The sequence below is a fragment of the Corythoichthys intestinalis genome, chromosome 19 (assembly GCF_030265065.1).
Source record: "Corythoichthys intestinalis isolate RoL2023-P3 chromosome 19, ASM3026506v1, whole genome shotgun sequence".
Lineage (NCBI taxonomy): Eukaryota > Metazoa > Chordata > Actinopteri > Syngnathiformes > Syngnathidae > Corythoichthys > Corythoichthys intestinalis.
The window spans coordinates 27,460,358-27,485,694 of NC_080413.1; the positions used below are offsets into that span (position 1 = coordinate 27,460,358).

The 25,337-nt window shown below is 36.9% G+C and overlaps 1 protein-coding gene across 2 annotated transcripts in view; it reads left to right on the forward strand.

Moving 5' to 3' along the window:
• Positions 1–25,337, forward strand: part of map3k5 (mitogen-activated protein kinase kinase kinase 5) — a 106,346-nt gene that overhangs the window by 16,021 nt on the left and 64,988 nt on the right. For both annotated transcript variants that reach the window (XM_057822390.1, XM_057822391.1), the window contains exons 2-4: positions 11,514–11,653; positions 16,756–16,779; positions 24,518–24,711. In XM_057822390.1, coding sequence (XP_057678373.1) covers positions 11,514–11,653; positions 16,756–16,779; positions 24,518–24,711 — 358 coding nt within the window. The remainder of the gene's footprint in view (positions 1–11,513; positions 11,654–16,755; positions 16,780–24,517; positions 24,712–25,337) is intronic.

Genomic DNA, 25,337 nt, shown 5'->3' on the forward strand with positions numbered 1-25,337 from the left:
GAGGCCTGAGCTTGTTTCGTTGAGACGAGATGGTCCCGAGATGGGAGAGTGAGAGAAGCCTGCTTCACAAAGATACGATGTTGGAAATTGTAGCACAGTTTTCAGTGCTCTCTTAGCGATGTCAGGATATTCCGAAATGACTTTAATCCAGAACCACAGCAGAGTTGTTGTCTCAAATGTACGTTTAAGGTCGCCGTGATTTGCGATCTCTACAAGCTGATTTTCCTGTTGCACAGACATGCTCGAATCACTCGGTTTTTTCACATACAGGTCACGAATCCACTCCTTCGCAGTTCGTGGGTCTTTAGTGATAGGGAAGTAGCATAGATTTTGTTTTCTTCGAGATTGTAGGCTCATCTTCTGGCTCGCCAGGTGCCGTTTTCCTCGTAAAAATTCTGTCCAAAGACATCTGTTTTTCAGTCATTCTAGTGTGGGGCTAATTATTTCCGGGAACAAATGTGATGCGCCCGCCCTACGTCATACATCATTATCGAGCACAAGCCACATAGATATACAAAACAAGATGTACTGCTAGCAGTCCAATCAATGGATTTCTATGACGACATTCTATCCTGTAGTATTATATCTAGAGTAGACAGGGGTTTTTGGTGTGTTTAGGGGCACACGGCAAAGTTAATTTGGCCGGAATGCAGTCGTTAATAAGTTATTGTTTCTGTGCGGCCCGGTAGCAAATGCGCCACGGACCGGTCCCGGTCCGCGGCCCGGCGGTTGGGGACCCCTGATCTACAATGGTTACTCGACATACGATTGCGTCGACACACGATCTTTTCGACATCCGACATAAAATTTGACTCGCCATTTGTTTCTACATCCAAAGACATGCTCGAAATACAACGACATGACAGCGCCGCAGACGGACGCATGGCAGATTTTCTTGTGAGAGAAATCAGCACAAGTTCCAAGAAGGTTAGTGCAGGTGGTGAAAAAAGAAAAAAGGTCACCTTTGCAATTGAAATGAAGGTGGAAATGATAGAAAAATATGAGCGTGGGGTGCGCATCCGTGAACTGGCTCAACAATAAGGCCGTAGAATGTCTACTATTTCAACAGTCCTCCTCCGACCTTCGTTTGCCAGGCTTCATAAGTTAAGGTGACAATTGTTATTGTAACATCGCTAAAGATATCGCCAGCTTTGTGAGGTTTTCATCATTTATTTCATAACTTGTGCAACACAACACGCCTACTGGCCACCGAAATTGATGGCAACAATAAAACATTAAAAGAGAAAGTTAAATCTCAACCGCACTTTTCTCTCTCTGTGACGTCAGCCACGCGGTGCGTTCAGGTACAGCACACAAAACACGTCCGCCACATTACAACCCGATTCGTTACATTATTACAAGAATTATTATGGTTTTTATTAATAATTTATTTGTTTTGCTGTGTGTAATTGCCATTTGTAATAGTACCAGTAATATTTATTAAGGATTTAGTGTATGTTTTTGGGCTGTCAAATTAATTTATGGAATTAAAATGTATTCTTGTGGAAAATCCCTGCTCGACATACGATCATTTCGACTTACAAACAAGGGCCTGGAACGAATTAACTTTGTATGCGGCGGTACCAATGTATTTTATACTAAGGGGTGAGTCAACACCAGTGCTGTTTTCGTCAACAGTGATAAAAAAGGTAAATATTTAGTCGACTAACAAATTTTTCATGACTATGACGTGACAATGACGAGTTAAAAATGTGGCTTTGGAAACTAGAACATAACGAGACGAATGCCAGTTTTCATCTTGTGAGATGAAAATGCGGCATCGTTTCTGTCATACGTTAACAATGTGTGACATTTTTCACATGGTACGTGGAGTACGTCGGCTTGCATCGTGGCAGTGTTTGGGTCGTGTTGCCCATGTGAGATTTGCTGCACCTCTCCCTCCTCAACGGAGTTTAGGATGTGTCTCAAACTAAGCTGCACTCCATCTTGCTTGTTTGGAAACATGGGTAAGATTTGTTTTCTTATCCTTGCAAGAGAGAATATGCAATGCTGCTTTAGCCTTTAAAGATCTGTGCTGAGTGATCATCAGACGCTAAATGTAATCCCAGCATTAGTGTAGCATTCGCGTTAGCACTAGCATTAACTTTAGAATGGCGAGGGTCCTCTAATTACATTGGCCGTTCTAATGCAGAACCACTTGGCTTTTCTGGTTGGTAAGTCTAGAGGATGTTAAACTAGGGATGTCCCGATCCAGGTTTTTGCACTTCCGATCCGATACCGATACTGGCCGATACCGATATCGGCCTATCTGAGCATGTGTTAGAGTTTAAAGTTATTTAGCCTCCTTACTTCGTTGTCAGACTCATGTTGAAAAAGGTTTTAGTACTCTTGATAACAACTAGCCAGCTGAATTAGGTGAGTTTGAATAACACACAACGGTTGGTAACAAGGAACTGACCTGTTTATTCAGTGACAAGCACAAAACATTATAAATAACAAACAGAAATTACATAGTCAGTCAGTAAAACGTGCAAATAATATTGTAAACTGTCTTAAAAAAGCAAAACACACAAACAACCTCAGTGGAAAATCCCACAAACTCCCCCAAGCTATTAGATGCTTTTAATGTTTCGTGCATTAGTTAAAAAATTGTATAAAAAGCCTCTCAGGTTTAAATAAACGACTATTTCAGTATCAAGTTAACATTTTAAAACAGTAAATAAAATACTCAAGTCCCCATTCTGTATCAGCAGCTTTAAACTACATTCAATTCATTTAATTTTCCGAATCAACTGTTAAAGTTGTTAAAATTGCTCCCATTATTCCGTAATTTCCCTTCTGTCTGCTTTCGACATGTGAAAGTTTTAAAACTGTTTTGAAGATAGATTCAAGTCAAGATTTTGCCGATTTAGGAGTATTTTAGATAAAAAGTTCATTAGGTTCGCTTGGAAGGTTCACACCAGCCTACTAGGGAAGTCTCCTGCTTTAAGATGGCGGCTGTTTACTAGCGCAACTAGTTTCAATACTTCAATATTGCTAACGCCATCGGGTCTGTCATTTTGTATCTTAGTTCTATATACATATGATATCTATTATCTACAGTAAAACGATGTTGACGTAGTTTGTAGCGGCTGTCAGCAGCAGTCAGGTATTCTTGTGTTTTTTATCCAGCGGCATGAGTTGAGCTAAAGCCGTGAGTTGAGCATTGGCATTACCCGGGTCTATGACAAGCATGATGTTTACTTCCGGGACGCAATGCAGTCTGTTTCTCATTGCGTCCCGAAGACCGTGCTGTGTATTAGTTCCACTTTACTTGACATATTTCAATAATTGGAATTTGGATGTTTGTGAATCGTTCTCGAATCTTCCACGGCCGAATTGCTCAAGGATGTAATGACGGCTGGGCATATTGTACCGTGGTTCTAAGTGTTGGATGGTGCGTCTTTACTCACGAGAGATAATGGCTCGTCATCCAGAATGAATTCTTCGGCAATGACTCTTGTTATTCCCTGGGCTTTGGGACTGTCGAGTGCCAGTTTGTCACGCATAGCAAAAGTTTCTGCCAGTGTTAGTTGCGTAGGACCTTTCTTTTTGTCTTCGGTTTTCTTAACATAGTTCTTATATTGTTTGTGGTGGTATTTCGCTGAATGCTTGATTAGGTTGGTTGTATTAAAACTTCTTACAGCTTTACCACTACGCTTGACTTTATTGTGGCATATGTTGCACTCTGCCTCTTCATCTTTGCCGTCCTTTAAAGTGAAATAATCCCACACAGCTGACATTTTTGCCGATAAAGTCTCTTGTTAAATTGGGAGACGGTAATGTAAATGTAGTGCGTTGAAGGTGTGCCGTAAAATGCGGAACGGATTTTAGGGAAACTGAAGCAAAAACTGGAATGGATTATGTAAATCGGTGCGCTGGAAAACCCGGACCAGACTTTTACAAAAAAAAAACTGTTTTAAAAAAAAAAAACTGGATCGTAAGTCTGGATCAGAATTTTTCCGTGTTGGCTGATCCGATACTGATATGCATTTTTTTGCCCATATCGGCATCCGATCCGATCCAAATATCGGATGGGAACATCTCTATGTTAAACGCTCTGACAAGTTTTTTTTTTTTTTTACATACAGTTCGTGTCTTTTAGGTAGGTTTAATTGAAAATAATGTACTCCTTTCCTGCTGAGTGTGTATAGTTAGTACCCAGGTTACGAACTAGTTCTGTTCCTAGGCTGGCGAGGTAACCTAAATTGCCGCGTAAATCAGAATTAACCCTTTAAGTACCCCAAGATACCCCCCGAACCTCAAAATAACTGTCCAAAATATTCATTATACGTCATATCAATAAGATAAAGTAAAAAAATTAGATACTGTCAGGGACATTGTGTTAAATGCTGTTATATTGAACGAGTATTCGGACTTTAAAAAAAAAAAAAAAAAAACTTCAGTTTTTACTCGAATGTGAGTCGCCTTGCTGAGAGAAAAAGGCGCCGTGGGAAGAGAATGGGAATGACATGGCCGCTCAGGTCACCAGCGTCCCCTCTCTTTACGCGACCCGCTGTCCGAACTAAAAAAACAGAAACAGATCGGTAATCGCAAGAAGTGTCCGCACTGAGGGGAAGCAGCATCAGCATGAGAACAAGGAACTGGGACCTGATGCTTTCAGAAACTGCAGGACAGCGGCGACGCTGCTAGGGGAGGAAGGAATCCTGACATGGCAAGAACTAGGTACTGTTTACGCGACTTAAGAAAAAAATATAGGACTGGAGAATGGAGACAGAATGGTGGATGATACTCCGATGTCATAAAGTCGAAATCACGTAAGCCGGGTACGTCATTACCTGGAGACTAGCTGTATTACCATCACAAAGTTGGCGTTGTCCTTGTAGACGCTTATACGTATGTGCTCGTCTATTTTCATTCGAAATTGTTGGAAACCTTTTTTAATTTTTGAACTAAAACTTGAATTTTAGCGACGAAAAATTTTTGAATAACTGACGACTAAAACTAGATGAAGTTTGTATGAGATTTCATCGACTAAAACTAGGCGAAGACGAAAACATTTTGAAATGACTAAAATATGACTAAGACTATTAAGTATTTTAAACCAAAATACTAACACAATAATTTAAAGGCCTGCCAAAAACAACACTGGTCAACACGTGTCAGTGAATTCAGGACCGCTGAAGGCATACAATCTTACTGAGATACACCCGAGAAAGGAAAAAAAGCATCTGCAGGAGACTGAGCATTGCTTCAAGCCAATTAGAATATTTAATTGTTTTGCCTGTTCTGTTTTAAACGGGAAGCAAGAAAATCAATTTGGTTTGGGTAAACAGTAGCAGTTCTGTGAATGGACGAGGCAGACTAGGAGTATTAGGCCCCTTATTTTATTGTTTTTATATGTTTAAGCGTAACATAGTTTTTCCATTACTTATTGGAGTGGCAGTAAGGGCAAGTGAGGTGAACATGTGATCTGATGCTTCGAGTCTGTTTTTAATGGGTGACACAGTGGCTCAAGTTACCCTGTTGCATTCTCTAAACAATTCTGTGTTCATACTGCCAGGTCGGCTGGCACAGTGGCATGCATTCAGATGTTCTGTTACGTTGCCAAGATGTCCCAAAATCATCTGCGTTCCAATTCTGTGCTGGTGAACAAGCGCATGCATTATCTACTTACAAGCATGCAGGTTTGAGGCTTGACTGCACATTCATAGCCGACACATTTTTTATGCAATTCAAAATAATGTTATGAAACAAAGCAGACATCAAAATCCTTGCTGTGGCCTGAAACAGGGTTATCACAGCCATGGGAAACATGGTGTAAATGGAAAGCTTAATGATGACAAATCCCAAACACAAATTCCTGCTTCCTGGTGGAAGGTGCTGGCATTGGCAATGATTGCAAGGCCACTAATCATGCACTTGTTTGCCGTGTTTGCAGAACTGAGGAATTCTATTAGTGATGTGTCATGGGAAGTGCCAACGATTGAATAGCTATCTTTCCAGGCTGTAGTTTGTAATTTTGCACAAAGTCAGCGAGGAATTGTGGGATTAAAACTAACTTTTAAAAATAATAATAATAAAAAATACTATGTAACGGTACACAAAAATCTCGGTTCGGTACGTACCTCGGTTTTGAGGTCACGGTTCGGTTCATTTTCGGTACAGTAACAAAACAAAATGCAAAATATTAATGTGATAGTTGTTTATTACACACCTTTGCGCTTTCAACAATAGGAACATTAGCCTATACAAAACTAGAATTCTGCTCAAAAAGTAGCGGGTTTTTAAAGATAATCCAACAACAATTTGCCTTTCAGACCCCGCGTATTGGTCAGCTTTCTTTCTGAAAGAAAGAAGAAAAAAGAAATCCTGTGCTAAAGAGAAAAGCAATCCCAATGACAAAGATTTTAACATGTATTTTACAAATGAAATGCCTCAATGAATCATTTTTTTTTCTTATGAAAGGTTTTCAAAAGCTGTATTGGTGTATTTTCTCAAGTTAAAGCGCCACACAGAAATTAATGAATTTAATTGTGGATCTGTGGAGGATCTGTGTATTATTCATATTATTTGATTACAGGTTAAAACACCTGTAATCAAATAATATGAATTCATTTCATTTCACTCATTTCAATGTATTTTATTTAAATGAGCTTTTATTTATTTTATAATGTGTTTATATTTTATAAATGTGATGTAGTATTCATTTATATTTGTATATTTTATGTTGTATAACTTTAGCTCCTATGTGAATATTAATTCCTACTTGTTTTGTTGTGGTAGGAGGGTTTTGTATTGAACACGGGGCAGTGTTGGTTATTATTATAGCAGAGATGACAGCAGTAAATCAACAAAGACAAGTCAACTGTGCCCTGATCTACCACTCAAGAGATCTGATGGACTTAAAAAGTGGGTTACGATTGCATATTAGTTTGAAAATCGACTGGATCCATCGTATTTTTACACAAGTGACTTCCGGTCTGCCCGATTCCAGCTACCGGTAGTAGTATTGATGCAGGAGGGTCGCGTCTCGCGTCAAATAATAAACTTTGCTGTTCTTTTCGCGTGCATCGTGTTAAGCAGCTTCTGGGACGCGTCTAACACGCGGCCGCACTGCGACTGGTGTGCATTGGCTGATTGACTTTAACGCCTGCATTTCACTGCGTTCTCGCAGCGGCCACATTGTCGCGCCATTGACATTTCTGGGTTATACTGTCGTACCGTGTTGGTCCCCATTATAGTAGAGAAGACGGAGTAAATATAATCTACACAAAGAAACTGTAACCCGATCGACTCATAGCCTCGAAAAGTAAGGGTTACATTACGTCAGAAACTCGTTCGGTACGCCTCCGTTCTGAACCGAGCACCACATGCCGAAACGGTTCAATACAAATACATGTACTGTTACACCCTTATTATATATATAGATTTTTTATATACTGGACTGTCTCAGGAAATTAGAATACACAATATTCTAATTTTTTGAGACAGTCCTGTGTATATATACAGGACTGTCTCAGGAAATTAGAATACACAATATTCTAATTTCCTGAGACAGTCCAGTATATGTATATATATGTAGAAATACTCTCTCTAAGCAGCTTCTTGCTCACGTTTTTCTGGCATTCTGTAGTTTCCAGCAGAGGTCACTACATTTCTCACAGCTTAAATCACATTAACAGTAGAAAACACAAACAGAAGGACACTTTTCTCTTAGCAGCTTCCGACTTTGATTTTGCAGGTTAGCAAGTTCACACAGTTTAATTTTATGCTAACTCTGATGCAGATCAGACTTTCAGTACTTTCAGCTACTGTCCACCATAGCCGACAGCAACAATAACAGAACATGAAAAGTGAAAGTAAGACTCTAACGCACCTCTCTCACGCTCTCGTCAGTCTGTTCAGGAACAGCATGCAAAACACAACTGCCACATTAGAACCGGATTCATTAGATTATTATAGGGCTGTCAAACGATTTAAATTTTTAATCGAGTTAATTACAGCTTAAAAATTAATTAATCGTAATTAATCGCATTAATCGCAATTCAAACCATCTATAAAATATGCCATATTTTTCTGTAAATTATTGTTGGAATGGAAAGATAAGACACAAGATGGATATATACATTCAACATATGGTACATAAGGACTGTATTTGTTTATTATAACAGATAACAGAAAATCAACAAGATGGCGTTAACATTATTAACATTCTGTTAAAGCGATCCATGGATAGAAAGACTTGTAGTTCTTAAAAGATAAATTTTAGTACAAGTGATAGAAATTTTATATTAAAACCCCTCTTAATGTTTTCGTTTTAATAAAATGTGTAAAATTTTCAATCAAAAAATAAACTAGTAGCCGCCATTGTTGATGTCAATAATTACTTACACAATGCTCATGGGTGCTGAAGCCCAAGCGCCAGCAGAGGGCAGCAAAACTCCACAAAACACAATTAACATGTGGGCATCTCACTGTACTGTCATTTAAATCTGTCTGAGTGGGGCATTTGCGTTAATTGCGTCAAATATTTTAACGTGATTAATTTTTTAAAAATTAATTACCGCCCGTTAACGCGATAATTTTGACAGCCGTAGATTATTATTATTATTATATTATTATTACTCCAATTTGTATTTATAATATATTTGTTTTGCTATGCGTAATTGCTATTTGGAATTTTTCCAGCAATATTTTTTAAGGATTTAGCGTAGGTTTTTGGGCTGTGGAACAAATTAATCTAATTATAATGTATTCTTATGGGAAAATCCCGCTCAACCTACGACCATTTTGACTTACAAACCACGTCCTGGAACCAATTAAATTTGTATGTGGAGGTACCACTGTATTCGCATAACGATATACAGTCTACATACTGTACAAACAAAACTAAACACTTCGCTATCAACGTGCACCTTTGTCATGCACCGACTTGTCTCTGTTATCAGTGTCTCCAGTCTGTAGCAACAACCCAGAATCCTGCATAAAGGCGCTTTCTCCACTGACATATACAGTACCATCATAATGTTGTGCAAGAAATAATTACTTATGAGCTAGTGGTGTTTAATGTTGTACTGATTGTCGGTTTCGGTCATAATCCTCCATGGTATCTGTTATCTAGCCTCACTTTCAAGGGGTGGGATCTCACCACAATTTCACCAGCAGTTTTAGTTCCTGCTAGCTCAACTGACACTTGTAATATTTACTCTCCTGACCTATTGATCTATCGCATAGGAATTCAGCTGGAGTGAGTGTCGTCCTGGCTGTATTTGTGTTCATTGCCAATGTTGAATTGATGGAGGAGTTGTATTGTAAAAGTGCTGTATTTTGAAGAGTCTCATTTGCCGCTGCTTGGCTTCTTGACACAAGACTCAATAGTTAACAATTGCGACAATTGGCAAATGGCAGTTTCAAGTTATTCTTGCTTTGGATTACCAATCCTGACTGCTCCCCCTTGCTAAACAAAGCCAGTTTTAGATGATGTATCCCCTCTGTGAATTTTGATGCTTATGAAATTTGATATACAGTGGAAGCTTAAAGTTGAAATACAATACTTCCCGAGATACTATTCACATAGGAAATTATGGTAACAAAAGCATTTGTTCCTGAGTCAAAATGTCGTTTCTGTCTTTCTTTCGACTTTTATTAAGTGTACGGGCACTATGGTAAATAGAGGTGGGAATCTTTGGGCACCTAACGATTCGATTACGATTACGATTCAGAGGCTACGATTCGATTATAAATCGCCAGGCGCTTTTAATGTTTTGTACATTAGTTAAAAAAACTGTTAAAAAAATAAATAAATAAAAAAAGCCTTGCAGGCTTAAATAAACGACTATTTCAGTATCAAGTTAACAGTTAAAAACAATAAATAATATACTCAAATCCCCATTCTGTATCAGCAGCTTTAAACTACATTCAATTATATTAATGTTTTGAATCAACCGTTAAAGTTGTTAAAATTGCTCCCGTTATTCCATAATTTCCCTTTTGTCTACTTTCGACATGTGAAAGTTTTAAAACTATTTTAAAGTAGATTCAAGTCAATATATTACCGATTTAGGAGTATTTTAGATAAAAAGTTAATTAGGTTCGCTTGGAAGGTTCGCTACAACAGCCTTGCAGGGAAGTCTACTGCTTTAAAATGGCGGCCGTTTACTAACGCCCGCATCTAGCTTTCTGTACATGCGCTCCTAACGCCACCGAGTCTATTTTGCATCTAGTCCTATATAAATATGATATCTACCATTATGTGGAGCTGTCGGCAGCAATCAGGTATGTTGTTGTTTTTTTATCTCGCGGCATGAGTTGAGCTAGAGCCGTGAGTTGAGCATTGGCATTACCCGAGGGGCCGGGTAATGACAAATATGATGTTTGCTACTCTCGCTCTGTTCCTCATTGCGTCCCGAAGACTGCGCGGCGCACTGAGTGTGTTTTACTTCCGCTTTACTTGACATATGTCAATAATCGGAATTTGGATGTTTGTGAATCGTTCTCGAATCTTCAACGGCCGAATCGCAAATAATCTAAGAATCGGAAATTTCGCACACCTCTAATGGTAAATATATTACATTTATATACTATAGGGCTGCAGTTATTGATTATTTTAATAGTCGATTAATATATCAACTATTTAGTTCAAATAATGGAGTTATCGGATTGGGAATAGTTAATGCGTTGCAGAAAACAGTATATTTTAGGAGATTTAAAATGCTTCTTCAAACTATGCAGAATTGCACTTTCATTTAAAAATAAATTAAAATACACGAGCTTGGCCTAAAATGGTATAAAAATAAAAATAAATGAATAAATAAATGAGGATCTAAGTACAACAAAAGAACAATTGGCTAACTTGCATAGCAAAAGTTCGCTAGCTTAAATGCTATAAAATGCTAACTTTTTTTTTTACAATGCTCTTATTAAATTGTTCAAACTCATTTTCCTACTAAAACAGTTAAATATATCTCTAAACTAAATTACGAATGCATAAAAAAAATATTAGCTCAAACCAAAAAAAATACAACTTTATGTTGGTCTTAACAGGGAGCAGCTGGATTCAGCCATGTTACATGCGTTATGTCATATTCACTAGAAGGCAGTGTATCCACCCAAATCAATCAAACTAAATGCAAACACTTTCAAAACAAACCTTTACAAGGCCACTCTAATTAAATGAATACTCGAAGCAGCAAAATTTGATTCGAAGCTTTTTTCTAATTGAATTACTCGATTAATCGTTGCAGCACTAATATACAGTATGTTATTATAGCTGTATAAAAAGATGTTCAACATTGTTGGAATTTTACCTGATTTTTTAGTTTTATTATTTCTTGTAGTTTTCGGGATTTAAACGAGGAATTCCCTCTCTCCAGTAGTTAATGAATGTATAATGTTGTACATATGAGTTTTAGCTTTTAAATTAAAGCACTGATATAGTGGCATTTATTTTATTAAGCTGTATCAGTCATTAAAGTCTATAAAGAAATTGATGGCTAGTTTCCAAGTGGCACCTGACATACAATGATGTAGTGCCTGTTTGTCCCTCTCAGATATCGCTGTTGTGGAGATGACAGACGCTTTCCGCCAACCGTCACTCTTCTACCACCTGGGAGTCAGGGAGAGCTTCAGCATGGCCAACAACATCATTCTGTACTGTGACACCAATTCCGAGTCTCTCCAATCACTGCAGGTACTCTCTCATCACAATCATTTCCAGAAAAAAAAAAGTACAGCGGTTTAATCACGAGCTTGGTTATTAAGGTCTATATTTAGGGGCGTCGAGATAGGTCAATATGGGATTTACAGACTAAGATCTTTTTGTTCCAGTAACCCCCAAAATGCATCAAAAATTGGATTGAAACACTCAACAATAAGTGAATGCAGACTCACTTATTTTTGACCTAAATACCAAACAACATAAAAACATATAGTACTGTTGTCCATTTGCTTATTTAGATGGAAGACCTAGTTTTTCATTGGTTATAATGTGAGTCTGAATTGTTATATCGTGTGTATGTGCGCCTTGATTGCTTGGTGACCAGTTTAATGTTTATCCTGTGTCAGCTGCGATTATTTGCCACTCTAATCAGGAAAATAGTATAAGATTGCATTGAAGACTAGAAGCTTTTATAAGAGCAAACAAAACAACTGTGTCTATAAGTGGCTTATTCCAGGTCAGGCTAAATCTTAACACATTGCGTTTTACAGTGTGAAAGTTGCTCAAGATAGCATTCTTTCCTTTTCTAATGCTGCTAATTAGGAAGCTATTTCCCTCTTCTGTAGAAACGCCTGCTGGAACGTGTGTGTTCTGCAAATTTTCACTTGCCACAACTAAAAAGAATCTCAGAGTTTGTTACTTTAAAGCCTGCTTACGCCTTTTATACATAATTGTTTTTTCTTTGTAATAATCCAGCTACCAGTATCTCAAGAGGTTATTGTGACCTTAAGTAAAATTATTCTCACAGCATATCTGTAGAAGTAAGTGCAGGAAAGTGTTTAATACAAAAGAGGCTTGTAAAAAAAAATCACTGCTGTCATGACAACTGAGGCCATGTCTACATGTAGCAGGGTACTTTGTAAAAATAACTTTTTCTTTGGTTTGGCCTATCATCCACACGTACACGCACGTTTTGTGCATTGGAAAACGAGGGTTCTTGAAAACTCCGACCAAAGTGAAGATGTGTGAATTCTGCGTTTGTAGCGCCATCGTATGGACACTGATAACTAGCGGTGGGAATCTTGGGGCACCTGACAATTAGATTACGATTACGATTGAGAGGCTACGATTTGATAATAAATCAATTATTGATGCACCCTAAGGCTATTAACTACTTTTAATATTTCGTACATTAGTTTAAAAAATTGTACAAAAATCCTCTCAGGCTTAGATAAACTACCTTTTCATTATCAAGTTTATAGTTCAAAACAGTAAATAAAATACTCAGGTCCCCATTCTGTACCAACAGCTTTAAACTACATTCAATTAATATAATCTTGTGAATCAACCTTTAAAGTTGTTAAAATTGCTCCCATTATTCCATAATTTTTGACATGTGAAAATTTTAAAACTTTCATAATTTAAAAAGTCAAAAGTCAAGATTTAGCATTTGAGAGAAAAAGTTAATTGGGTTCGCTCGGAAGGTCCGCTACAACAGCTTTTCAGAGAAGTCTATTGCTTTAAGATGGCGGCTGTTTACTAACGCAAGTCTGTCATGTGATATCTACCGTAGCATTATGTGGACGTAGTTTGTAGCAACGTGGGCGTTGTTTGAAGCGCTCTCGGCCGCAGTAAGGTATTTTTGTTTCTTTATCTAGCGGCATAAGTTGTCAGTCCATTCCTCATAGTGTCCCGAAGAATGCAATGACTGTGTTTTCGTTCCGTTTTATTTGGCATATTTGAATAATCGGAATTTGGATGTTTGCGAATCGTTGTCGAATCTTCCACGACGGAATCGCGAATAATCTAAGAATCGGAAATTTCACATGCCTCTACTGATAACCGGAGATTTAACTGTGGTAACATCACTGTCTGTGGCAAACTTTGTTCCTACGTCAACCATGAGACTAGGCATGTGCCGATTACAAGTTTCAAGGTATACCGTGGTATGAAAACGTCAAGGTTTCAAAACCGCAAAAAATTTCTGTCATACCGTCCCTAAGGTATTAGCTATTTTGTATGTCCCAAAAATACATCCAGCATGTTTAGTGTGTCTAGCGGTGGTTAAACGTGTTTTTTTTCTCTCTAGCAATTGTGACTAAAGGACTGCATTTATTTTAATTGTATTTAGAATATTTGTTATTTTTTTGTTATTTACTTTAACTTAACATTATAGATATCTTCCAATTTGCTAGTATGTTTTGTAAAAATCCTAATGGAAAAACATTTTTTTATTAACCTAGATATTTTAAGGCAACACATTTTAGAGCTGTAATTGCAATACCTTGATACCGTCAGAATTTCATACTGGCACATGCCTACGTACATGAGACCAATGTTTACATTTGAAGTCAACATGGATACAAGAGGCGTGTGAAATTTCCGATTGTTAGATTATTTGCGATTCGGCCGTGGAAGATTCGAGAACGATTCACAAACATCCAAATTCCGATTATTGAATTATACCAGGTAAAGCAGAACTAAAACACAGTCAGCGCGATCTTCGGGACGCATTGAGGAACGGACCGAGAGTAAATATCATGTACAACTAATGCTGATAGATAAAAAAAACAATAATACCTGACTGCGGCCGACATCTGCTTCAAACAACGCCCAGTTGCTAGTTGCTACAAACATACGGACACATACAGCTAGAATAGATACCACATATACAAGAACTAGAAGCAAAATGACAGAGGACGGCGGTGTTAAAACACATGAAGAGAACTAAATGCGAAATGACAGACTTGCTGTTTAGTAATTGCCATCTTAACGAAGTAGATTTCTTTAGAAGGCTCTGTTGTAGCGAACCTAAATAATGTTTTATCTAAAATACTCCTAAATCGGCAAAATCTTGACTTGACTCTTTAAATGAAGAAACAGTTTTAAAACTTTGGCATGTCAAAAGTAGACAGAGGGCAAATTATGGAATAATGATAGCAATTTTTACAACTTTAACGTTTGATTCACATCATTGAATTAATTGAATGTTGTTTAAAGCTGGTGATACAGAATGAGGACTTGAGTATTTTATTTATTGATTTTAACTTAACTTGATAATGAAATATTAGTTTAGCCTGAGAGGATTTTTCAACAATTTTGGAACTAATGTACAACACATTAAAAGCGCGTGGGTGGTGGGGGTGGGATCACTAATCGATTTATAATCGAATCGGTGCCTCTGAATTGTAATCGTAATCGAATCGTTAGGTGCCCAAAGATTCCCACTTCTAATGGATACCTTCGCAGTGGGTGGTCACAATATCAGTGATTTTAAACAGCCCAATGTCAAAATGTGACAAATTTTTGTGGATAAAAGATACCCATTTTCTTTTATTTCGCAATTTTTTTTTCATAAAAAGATGTTGAAATCATGAGGTCCAAATTCTTTAAATTTCCCATTTCACCCAAGGCAAAAGAAGTTCATTAGTTAATTCTTCAGAATTCTTAAGGCTCTACTTTGCTTTGGACCACAACAACGGTATTTTTTGGTCATGAAGACATTGAAACGACTGACCTTTTTTTTTTTTTTTTTTTTTTTAACTTTCTTATTATATCTCCAGTGTGATTGTAATTTCAGATGTATGATTCATGATTATTCCTTATGTTTGTCAAATATGTTTTCATTTAGCCAACAATGTACCATGCCACTTATGTTCTATATGTTAATGCATAATAATACTTTTTTTTAAAGTTAAAAAAAAAAAAAAAAAAAAAGATGGTTTAGATCTGATGATTTGACGGGTGTTTTCTGCTTCCATTTATTTCCAAACTCTTGCACTGCTTCATATTGAGGAACACATGCGGAGGTTGAGATTACAATTATTTTTCGCACATTGCTATGAATGTACAGTGGTACCTCGACATACGATCGCTTCGACACACGATATTTTCGACATCCGACATAAAATCTGACTCGCCATGTTTCTACATCCGACGACATGCTCGAAATACGCCAGTTTATGACAGCGCCGCATTTTTTTTTTTGTTTTCCCGCAAGACAGACGCACGATGGATTTTCTTGTGAGGGAAATCAACATGGGTTTCAAGAATGTTAGTGCAGGTAGTGAAAAAAGCAAAAAGGTGAGGCTTACCATTGAAATGAAGATGGAAATGATAGAAAAATATGAGCGTGGTGTGCACGTCCGTGAACTGGCTTGACAATACGGCCCTACAATGTCTACGATCTCGACGGTTCTCCTCCAACCTCCGTTCACTAGTCTTTATAAGTTAAAATGACAATTATTATTGTGGTAAAATCGCCAGCTTCTTCAGGTTTTGAATCATTTATTTCAGAACTTGTGCAACATGCCAACTGTCCACCACAGCGGAACATGAAAAGTGAAAGTAAAAAGTCCGCTCTCACTCTGTCAAGTAGCCACGTGGTGCGTTCAGGTACACCAATCAAAACACATCCGTCACATTAGAAACCTATTTGTTACATTATTACACGTATTATTATTATTACTATTATTATTGTGATTTTCACTCATAATTTATTTGTTTTGCTCTATGTAGTTGCTAATTGTAATAGTAACAGCAGCATTTATTAAGGATTTAGTGGAGGTTTTTGGGCAGTGGAAGGAATTAATGGAATTATAATATATTCTTATAGGAAAATCCTGCTCGACCATTTCGACTTACAAACAAGGTCCTGGAACAAATTAACTTCGCATGTAGAGGTACCACTGTACTTAAAAACTAATAAATGTGGTTGGCTGTGGATGCTTTTTTTTCTATAAACATGGTGGTGTAGACGTAATTATTTTTTGCTGGCATAAGAGGGCAGGATCCTCGGTTTTAAAAAGCCCTGCTAGGTGTAAACATGGCCTGAGTGTGTGAAGTGAGTGGACATTATTCTTTACTCTCGCCCCTCAATGATGAATAAAACCATCTTAGGAAGACATGTAAGTTGTAACCATTGAAAAGTATGCATCTTCAAATTGTGAATTAATTTTTCCTTTAATGAGTGTACAGGTATATTAAACTTTAATTTCAAATATCAACTCCAGTGAGTATTAGCATAGTTGTTTCAGTTTCAAAGACATATACACCTTTTTAAAATGTATTTGTTACACAAATAGAATAGTTCAATTTGAAAGTCTAATTATGCATTTTCTCTTGTCATCCATCAGGAAATTATTTGCCAGAAGAACACTGTAAGTACCAAATCACACATTAGAGCTTTATGCATCAATTTTTCACTGCATAGATAAAAACTGTTTTATTGGTTTCAGTAACTGTATTGCCTCATTACAGAGCACATTAGAAAAGTAAAAAAAATGTTAAAAAAAAAAAAGATCTGATAACATTCCGAGATATTGATATAGTATATAGTATTTGCATACTGTACAATGTGTGAAAGCTAAAATAAATTTGCTAAACGGGAAAAGGAGCATTAAATCGTCACATTAGAGAAGCAAGATCTGTTTAATAAAATGATTTTCTTTTCCAAAACGTTTGATTTTAGTGCAAGAAAAGAAATGAAAGGTGGACATGGCCTTATTGAATGAACACTGACTCATAGTAGTCTCTGTGGTGAACTGATGATCACTCTCAATAAGAGTGTGAGCTCTCTTGTGTGCACTTACTTTGTTTCCTTCCTTCCTACTGTTAGAGCCATTTACTGGCATTCTGCAATGGAGAAGTGAAACGATGAAGACTTATTTTTTATCTGTCATCATCATCCTTCCTCCCATTTCATTCAGGAGCAAGAAATTAATGGTACTTTAGTAAAGCGTTTTATATTTTGTAAAAAAAAAAAAAAAAAAAAGTCTTTAAAAAAAGAAAGAAAACAGCCATACTATTACTGTATTTTCCGCACGATAGGGCGCATCAGAGTATAAGGTGCACCTTCAATGAATGGTCCATTTTAAAACTTTTTATATACTGTATTGCGCTCACCACATTGTAAGGTGAAGTAGTAGTAGTAGTAGTAGCAGTGGTTGGCGTTGCGATACACATCCACTAGATGGTACTCCACTAAAGTGAATGTCATGCTACGATCAACTAATATTGAGCCATATATAAGGCACGCTGTCTGCTTTTGAGAAGATTGAAGGCTTTTAGGTGCGCCTCATAGTGCGGAAAATACGGTACGTATAACATTTTTTTTTTTTTTTTTTTTTAATGATTTAAAAAAGTGGTACACATCATCACTCTCTTTTTTTTCCCCACAAAGAAGGTTAAAAATGTTAGCGTAGATAAAATGAATTCAACAAATCAGTGTTTTGCATTTCCTGGAAAATCAGTTAAAAAAAAAAGAAAAAGTCTTAAAAAAAAGAAAAAAACAGCCATACTATTACTGTATTTTCCACACGATAGAACGCATCAGAGTATAAGGCGCACCTTCAATGAATGGTCCAGCTTAAAACTGTTTTTATATACTGTATTGGGCTCACCGCGTTGTAAGGTGAAGTAGTAGTAGTAGTAGTAGTAGTAGTGGTTGGCGTTGCGATACACATCCACTAGATGGTACTCCACTAAAGTGAATGTCATGCTACGATCAACCAATATTGAGCCATATATAAGGCGTACTGTCTGCTTTTGAGAAGATTGAAGGCTTTTAGGTGCGCCTCATAGTGTGGAAAATAAGGTATGTATAACGTTTTTTTTTTTTTTTTTTTTAATGATTTAAAAAACTGATACACATCGTCACTCTCTTTTTTTCCCCACAAAGAAGATTAAAAATGTTAGCGTAGATAAAATGAATTCAACAAATCAGTGTTTTGCATTTCCTGAAAATCAGTTAAAAAAAAAAAAGAGTCTGGTGATTATTAACAGTCCACCTCCACTCCATGTATTATCCTGAATTAGAGGCACTTGTTTGAGGTCGATAGCTGCATAAAGACACCTGTCCACCCCATACAAACAGTAAGACTCAAACTTTTAACATGGCCAAGACCATAGAGCTGTCCAAAGACACCAGAGACAAAATTGGACACCTCCACAAGGCTAGAAATGGCTACGGAGCAATTACCAAGCAGCGTGGTGAAAAAAGGACCCTGTTGGAGCAATCATTAGAAAATGGAAGAAGGTAAACATGACTGTCAATATTAATCGGAGTGCAGCCCCATGTAAGATACCACCTCGTGGGGTATCAATGATCCTAAGAAAGGTGAGGAATCAGCCCAGAACTACACGACAGGAGTTGGTCAATGACATGAAAAGAGCTGGGACCACCGTTTCCAAGGTTACTTTTGGTAATACACAAAGACATCATGGTTTGAAATCATACATGGCATTGAAGGTTCCCCTGCTTAAACCAGCACATGTTAAGGCCTATCTTAAGTTTGCCTATGACCATTTGGATGATGCAGAGGTGTCATGGGTGCAAGTTTTGTGGTCAGATAAGAGCAAAATAGAACTTTTTGGTCATAATTCCACTAACCCTGTTTGGAGGAAGAAGCATGATTAGTCCTTTCCCAAAAACACCATCCCTACTGTGAAGCATGGTGGTGGTGGTGGCATCATGCTTTGGAGGTGTTTTTCTGCACATGGGACAGCACGAGTGCACTGTATTAAAGAGAAGATGACTTGGGCCCTGTGTTGTAAGATTTTGGGGAACAACCTCTTTCCCTCAGTCAGAGCATTTAAGATTGGCCCTGGCTAGGTCTTCCAAAATGACAATGGTCCGAAGCAGACAGTCAGAATAACCAAGGAGTGGGCTCCATAAGAAGCATATCAACGTTCTAGCGTGCCCTACCCAGTCTCCAGACCTAAACCCAATAAAAAAACCTTTGCAGGGAGCTCAAACTCTGTGTTTCTCAGCGACAGCACAGAAACCTGACTGATCTAGAGAAGATCTGTGTGGAGGAGTGGCAAAGATCCCTCAAACAGTGTGAAAACCTGGTGAAAAACTACAGGAAATGTTTGACCTCTGTAATTGCAAACAAAGAGTACTGTACCAAATATTAACCTTTGTTTTCTCAGGTGTTCAAATACTTATTTGCAGCTGCATTACACAAATAAATCGTGAAGAAAATCATACATTGAGATTTCAGGGTTTTAGATTATCTCTCTCACAGTGGACATGCAGCTATGATGAAAATTTCAGACCCCTCCATGATTTCTACTCTGGAGAAATTGCAAAATAGCAGGTGTTCAAATAATTGTTTTCTTCACTCTATATGACTTTCCTATTCAATTAGTTTAAAAAAAAAAATGAACAAACATGACATTGAAGCAACTTTCTGTCTTGTCTTTGTTTAAAAATGACATACATGCATGAGATCTTCGAGATGACTTGAATCTCACACACTGCTAAATATAGCGTGGGGACTTGGCATCCTGTGTTGGGAAAATTGAAAGGCCGTGTCTGCCGGCAACAATGATGTCTCGAGTCTATGTTGCAATGCCTGTAGTCTGAGGTGCATCAATGCCTTTCATTACTTTTCAGCCACACCTACCTTTCACTTCCTGATTTCTCCTGACAATAGCATATTAAAAATCTCAGGAAAACACACCCACCCACCCTTATACGCTCATGTGCTTTCTTTTAACCAAATATTTGACATTCCATTGGCGTCTTCTTCGAAAGACCTTGCATGTGCCCAAAGTACAAATAGATAGTCCTGCTACTTTATCTTTATTTTCCCTGTCTGTAAACACCACATGTGCTAGAATTGGCTTTGTTTATTCAGTAGGGTCATGCCATCAAGCTGCAGGACAGGGAGAAGTTCAAACAAATAGAAACTTCTTCTTTCTGGTGAAACTATCCTACTGTTTATGTATTAAACAGAAATACACAAACAATCCCATATACACACAATACTACAGCAGTGCAAAATGAAAAATAAGGGGTTTTCATCAGGTGAGCAGGAAGAATGGTTGCTAAGTTTGTATTTCTTTTGGAAGGAAGTTCCACAATTTAGGAAGTTTTGCGATGTCTGACTTAGATTCCTCCACCCTGTTCTGCTACTGCTGTCTGTTTAGACTGCACCTTACAAACGCTCGATTGTGTGTGGTGATTTCAGCACAAGCATCACCTCATTTCCTTGAAGTTGCCTTCAGTGGGGAAATAGCTCAGACTCCCTCCAGTAGGCCAAGTTTCAAAGAGAGTAATGTAATCTTAAAACTTTCCTCAGGAAATGTTGGTTTAAGTTCTAATTTTGACTTGCATGATGTTAGGCTCAGTCTAGCCAAAAGTATGAACCCCAAAGAATTGATGAGGATACAGCCTATACATGTACTGTATAACACATTTTTAAAATACTTTATCTTAAATATATGGGATTTAGAAGGCATATGAGGTACCAGAATCAGTAGTGTTCCATATTTTTTCTGAGTAATAAATAGTTCAGTCTAAATAAGGAACAAGATACAGTCGTATGTAAGTGTCTGAACCTTTTGGAATTTCTCACATTTCTACATAAAATCACCATCAAATGTGAGCTGATCTTTGTCAAAATCACACAGATGAAAAATCTGTGTCTGCTTTACGTAACTAAAACCACCCAAACATTTTTGACCGAGCCATGATGCACATCAGACAATACTTCGCATTAAGACATTTCTTACCAGGTGCAAGTTTTATAGTGGGCAGGGCAGCTTTAAACCATTCATCCGTGATTGGGCACATACCTGACTTAAAATGTCTGATAAAAAATTGGTTTCAATTTTTTTTTAAGTCTTCTTAGTCTTCTTAGGTTTTACTTACTTATTCTCCCCCCCCCCCCTTTCTGTCATTGTTTGTGTGCTATCCTGATTAAAATATGAAAACCTATAAATGTTTGGGTGGTTTTAGTTAAAGCAGACACTGTATTTTCATCTGCGTGATTTTGACCAAGATCAGATCACATTTGATGGCGATTTCATGCAGAAATTTGAGAAATTCCAAAAAGTTCAGATACTTTTTCATTCCACTGTACACACTGTGACTAAAAGAGTCATAGGTTGCGACACATGTCCAAGACTTCTTTTCACATATGGAGAAGTTGCGTTTGTATTATTTTGTTATATTTTGTTTCAAACTAGTGATACTTGACTGCCGGTAGGTATTTGCATATTTGTAGCAAAGTTAGAGCACAACAAACTGCCGTCTATTAACGCAATATTGAGTCATTGGTAATCAAATGGAAGAAATTTGCTTGAAATAATGCTGCAAATGTATTCTGTTCAGTGCAAAAAAATCAAATGCATCTTAGTGCATTCATAATAATATACAAATGCTTATACTGTACAGTATACAGTGCATTGATATTCATGTATGCAAATCTTAAGTTTAAAACAATTCCAGACAGTTATTTTCTAATCGAGAATATCTTTACCGTAGTTTTCGGACTATAAGACGCACCTGGCTATAAGCCGCTACCAACCAAATTTGACAAGAAAACAGCATTTGTTCATAGATAAGCCGCACCGGACTATAAGACGCACCACCCAAATTTGACAAGAAAACTATTTGTTCATGTATAAGCCGCACAGGACGATAAGCCACAGCTATAGTCACACCTTTAGACTACTGTCGTCGCGATACTGTAATATTTTCAACTTGATAGCTATATTAAAAAAATACTCAATACCATTTAAAAACATGTAATGTTTGTTTTTTTTAGGAACGCTTTCAGTGCAATTGGACAATGATAAATGTTCAGTCTTGTGGCACATGAAAAATTAAACTCTTTAAAAGAGTTAATGACTATTAGACGTCCAATGTATTTGAACTAGGAGGTTGGCAGTGAATAAATGTTCATTCGCTACAAATCCTACCACTTCAAATTGACTGAACATTTATGCGCAGTCAACGGCAGCAAATGAGTTAAGACGGAGAAAGGAAAAAATATCCTCCATTACTATCCACAGTCGTGCAGCATCAAATTTACCATATGACAACAAGATTCTCTTAACCTGTGGTAGCTCAAAAACCAATAGATCGCTGAATAATCAAATATCGTATCACGATATAACATTTCTGTATCAATACAATTCAATATTTCTAACAACCCTAATAAAGACATACAATTTATTGGCCTGCATAATCCACATAGTAGACGCACTCTACTATAAACCGCAGGGATCAAAGTGGAGGCAAAAAGTAGTGGTTTATAGTCCAAAAATTACGGTATACTGTATATATTTTGAATTTGGCCATATGGATACACAGTACAGTAATCCCTCACTACTTCGCGCTTCGAACCTCACGCCCTTAGTCCATCGCGGATTTTTTTTTTTTTTTTTTTTCAATTAAAAAAATTATTTTAAAAATACGGATGAGCTGTCCGAGCCGATCGCGTAGTCTCACTCTCTCTCCCTCCATCCCTTTCCCTGTTCTTTGTTGGTCAGGCAGTGCACTTGTGCTGCTTATTAAAGTTAACAATGACTGACAGACAGTTAAGGTTTGATCCGCATGCGTTAGTCATCGTTTAACTTGTTAATAAGTTGCTGTGTTAACTCATTCTGTATAAGTGAGCTGCTTGAGTGGATTTGAGTGGACTACTCAATGAAGCATTTAATAAAGCCAAGCATTTTATTTACTTTATTCTTGTTTAAAAATAACTTGGTGGGACAGTAACATGTTCAAAACTTATTATAATTGCTACATTTGAAGTGGTTAAAAAACATTTATTATATATATATATATATATATATATATATATATATATATATATATATATATATATATATATATATATATATATATATATATAAAAAATTTATTATGCTTTGGGAAAAAAGTGAAAAAACATGCTAAAAAAAGTGAAAGTGAAAAAAACATGCTGCTAAATCTGAATACATTCATTAAACACCCAAAAAAAAAAATTTGGGGCGCTACTTCACAGTTTTTCACTTATCGCGACGGGTTCTGGTCTCCATTAACCGCGAAAAACGAGGGATCACTGTATTTAACATTTTTATGTCTGTCTTTTTTTTCTTTAAATGTTTTTTTTATGGTACCACTATCAAGGTACTTTATGCAAGTAATGATACTGATGTCATAAGTATTTTGGCATAATGGCAGCACTAGTAGAAGTTTTGCGAATGAGCAACACTGTAATACATTAAATAAACTTGTGCTGCAGCTATGGATTATTTAAATAATTAGAATAATCATTTAATTAGTTCGAATAATCGAATTATGAACATTGAATGCATTGCAAAATAAATTTTAGGAGATGTAAAACAACAAAAAAACAAGTGTTTATGCTTGCAATAATATCTATTTTGGCTTGCCAAGATAGCATTAGCATTTAATGCTCTTTTGAAAGTGTGAAATAAAAAACTGTACCTGAGTGTTTCTTCAGTCTATGCAGATTTGTCTCAAAGGAGCAATAAATGCATTAATTAAAATGCTTTAGCTTCGCTTCAGATAGTATAAAAATATAAATAAGGATCTAAGTACAACAAAAGAACAATTGGCTAAATTGCATAGCAAAAGTCCGCTAGCTTAAATAATATAAAATGCAATCTTTTTTTTTTTTTTTTTTGACAATGCTCTGAATAAATTGTTCATACACAAATTCCCACAAAAATAATCTAAATATACTTCTTAACTTAATTATGAATACATAAACAAACATATGAGCTCAAACTAATCTTACAACCTTATGTTGACCTTAACAGGGAGCAGTTGCATACAGCCATGTTAGTCGTGTTATGTCACACTCACTGTTGCCACTAGAAGGCAGAGTGTCCACCCAAATCAATAAAACTAAATGCAAACACTTTCAAAACAAACTATTACAATGGCACTCTAATTAAACGAATCCTCGAAGCAGCAAAATTTGATTATAAGGTTGTTGTTTTTTTAATCTAATTTCTCGAGTTGATCGATTAATCGTTGCAGCGCTAACATAATCTCTCCACAAGACTAATTTGGTTCATCTTGGCATATAATACATGAGATACAGTAGTCCTAAAACGTTCAATTCCACAATACTGTTTGTTCTGTGCCGACAGACTTGCTCAGCCAACTACACTTTCATCCCGTACATGGTGACGCCGCACAACAAAGTGTACTGCTGTGAGGGGAGCCTCATGAAGGGTCTCACCGAACTGATGCAGCCCAGTTTTGAGGTGCTGTTGGGGCCAATTTGCAGGCCTCTTCTGGACCGTTTCATCCAGCTTCTCAAAGTCTCGCAGGCTAGTTCCCAGTAAGTACAGCGAAGACGCTGCAATATTTTTTACTTCGTTACATATCCCTGCAAAAATCATTCTTCTTAATGTTGCTGAGTCACTGTGATGAAATCTGTGAAGTGAAGCATTCAAGCATCCGGTTTGTGAGCTTAGTAGTCGCTCCAAACAGAAACTGGCAAGGTCATCTTAACCCTGAAGTTTCAGGTGAGAGAATTTGAGATTGAGGAAGCAATAGAAGGGAAAAGCTGTTCTCTCAAACAGGAAGTCCTTAATAGGTAATGTGACCTTACAGAGGCACAGCTTTTACCATGGCTATCATTTATGGTTCTTTTATTGGACAAAAAGGAAATAGCTATATTTTTAATTTGACGTGTTTAATGTTTGCCCTAGAGGTGTGTCTCATACAAATATTTACTGTAATCATGGCATTTCCAGGTTAGAACTAGTTTGTGCAGTGGCTTAATACATACAGTCACACAACAGAACAAGGCATGCTCACTTATCACAATATTGCAATATTTTTTATTTATTGTAGTCGTAGCCTTGAAAATGTTGTCATACTTGTATGTACTGTAATGATTATAACTCTACAAATACTAGTATACTGTATCTTGCATATAAATTTAGTTCACTGTACTTTGCC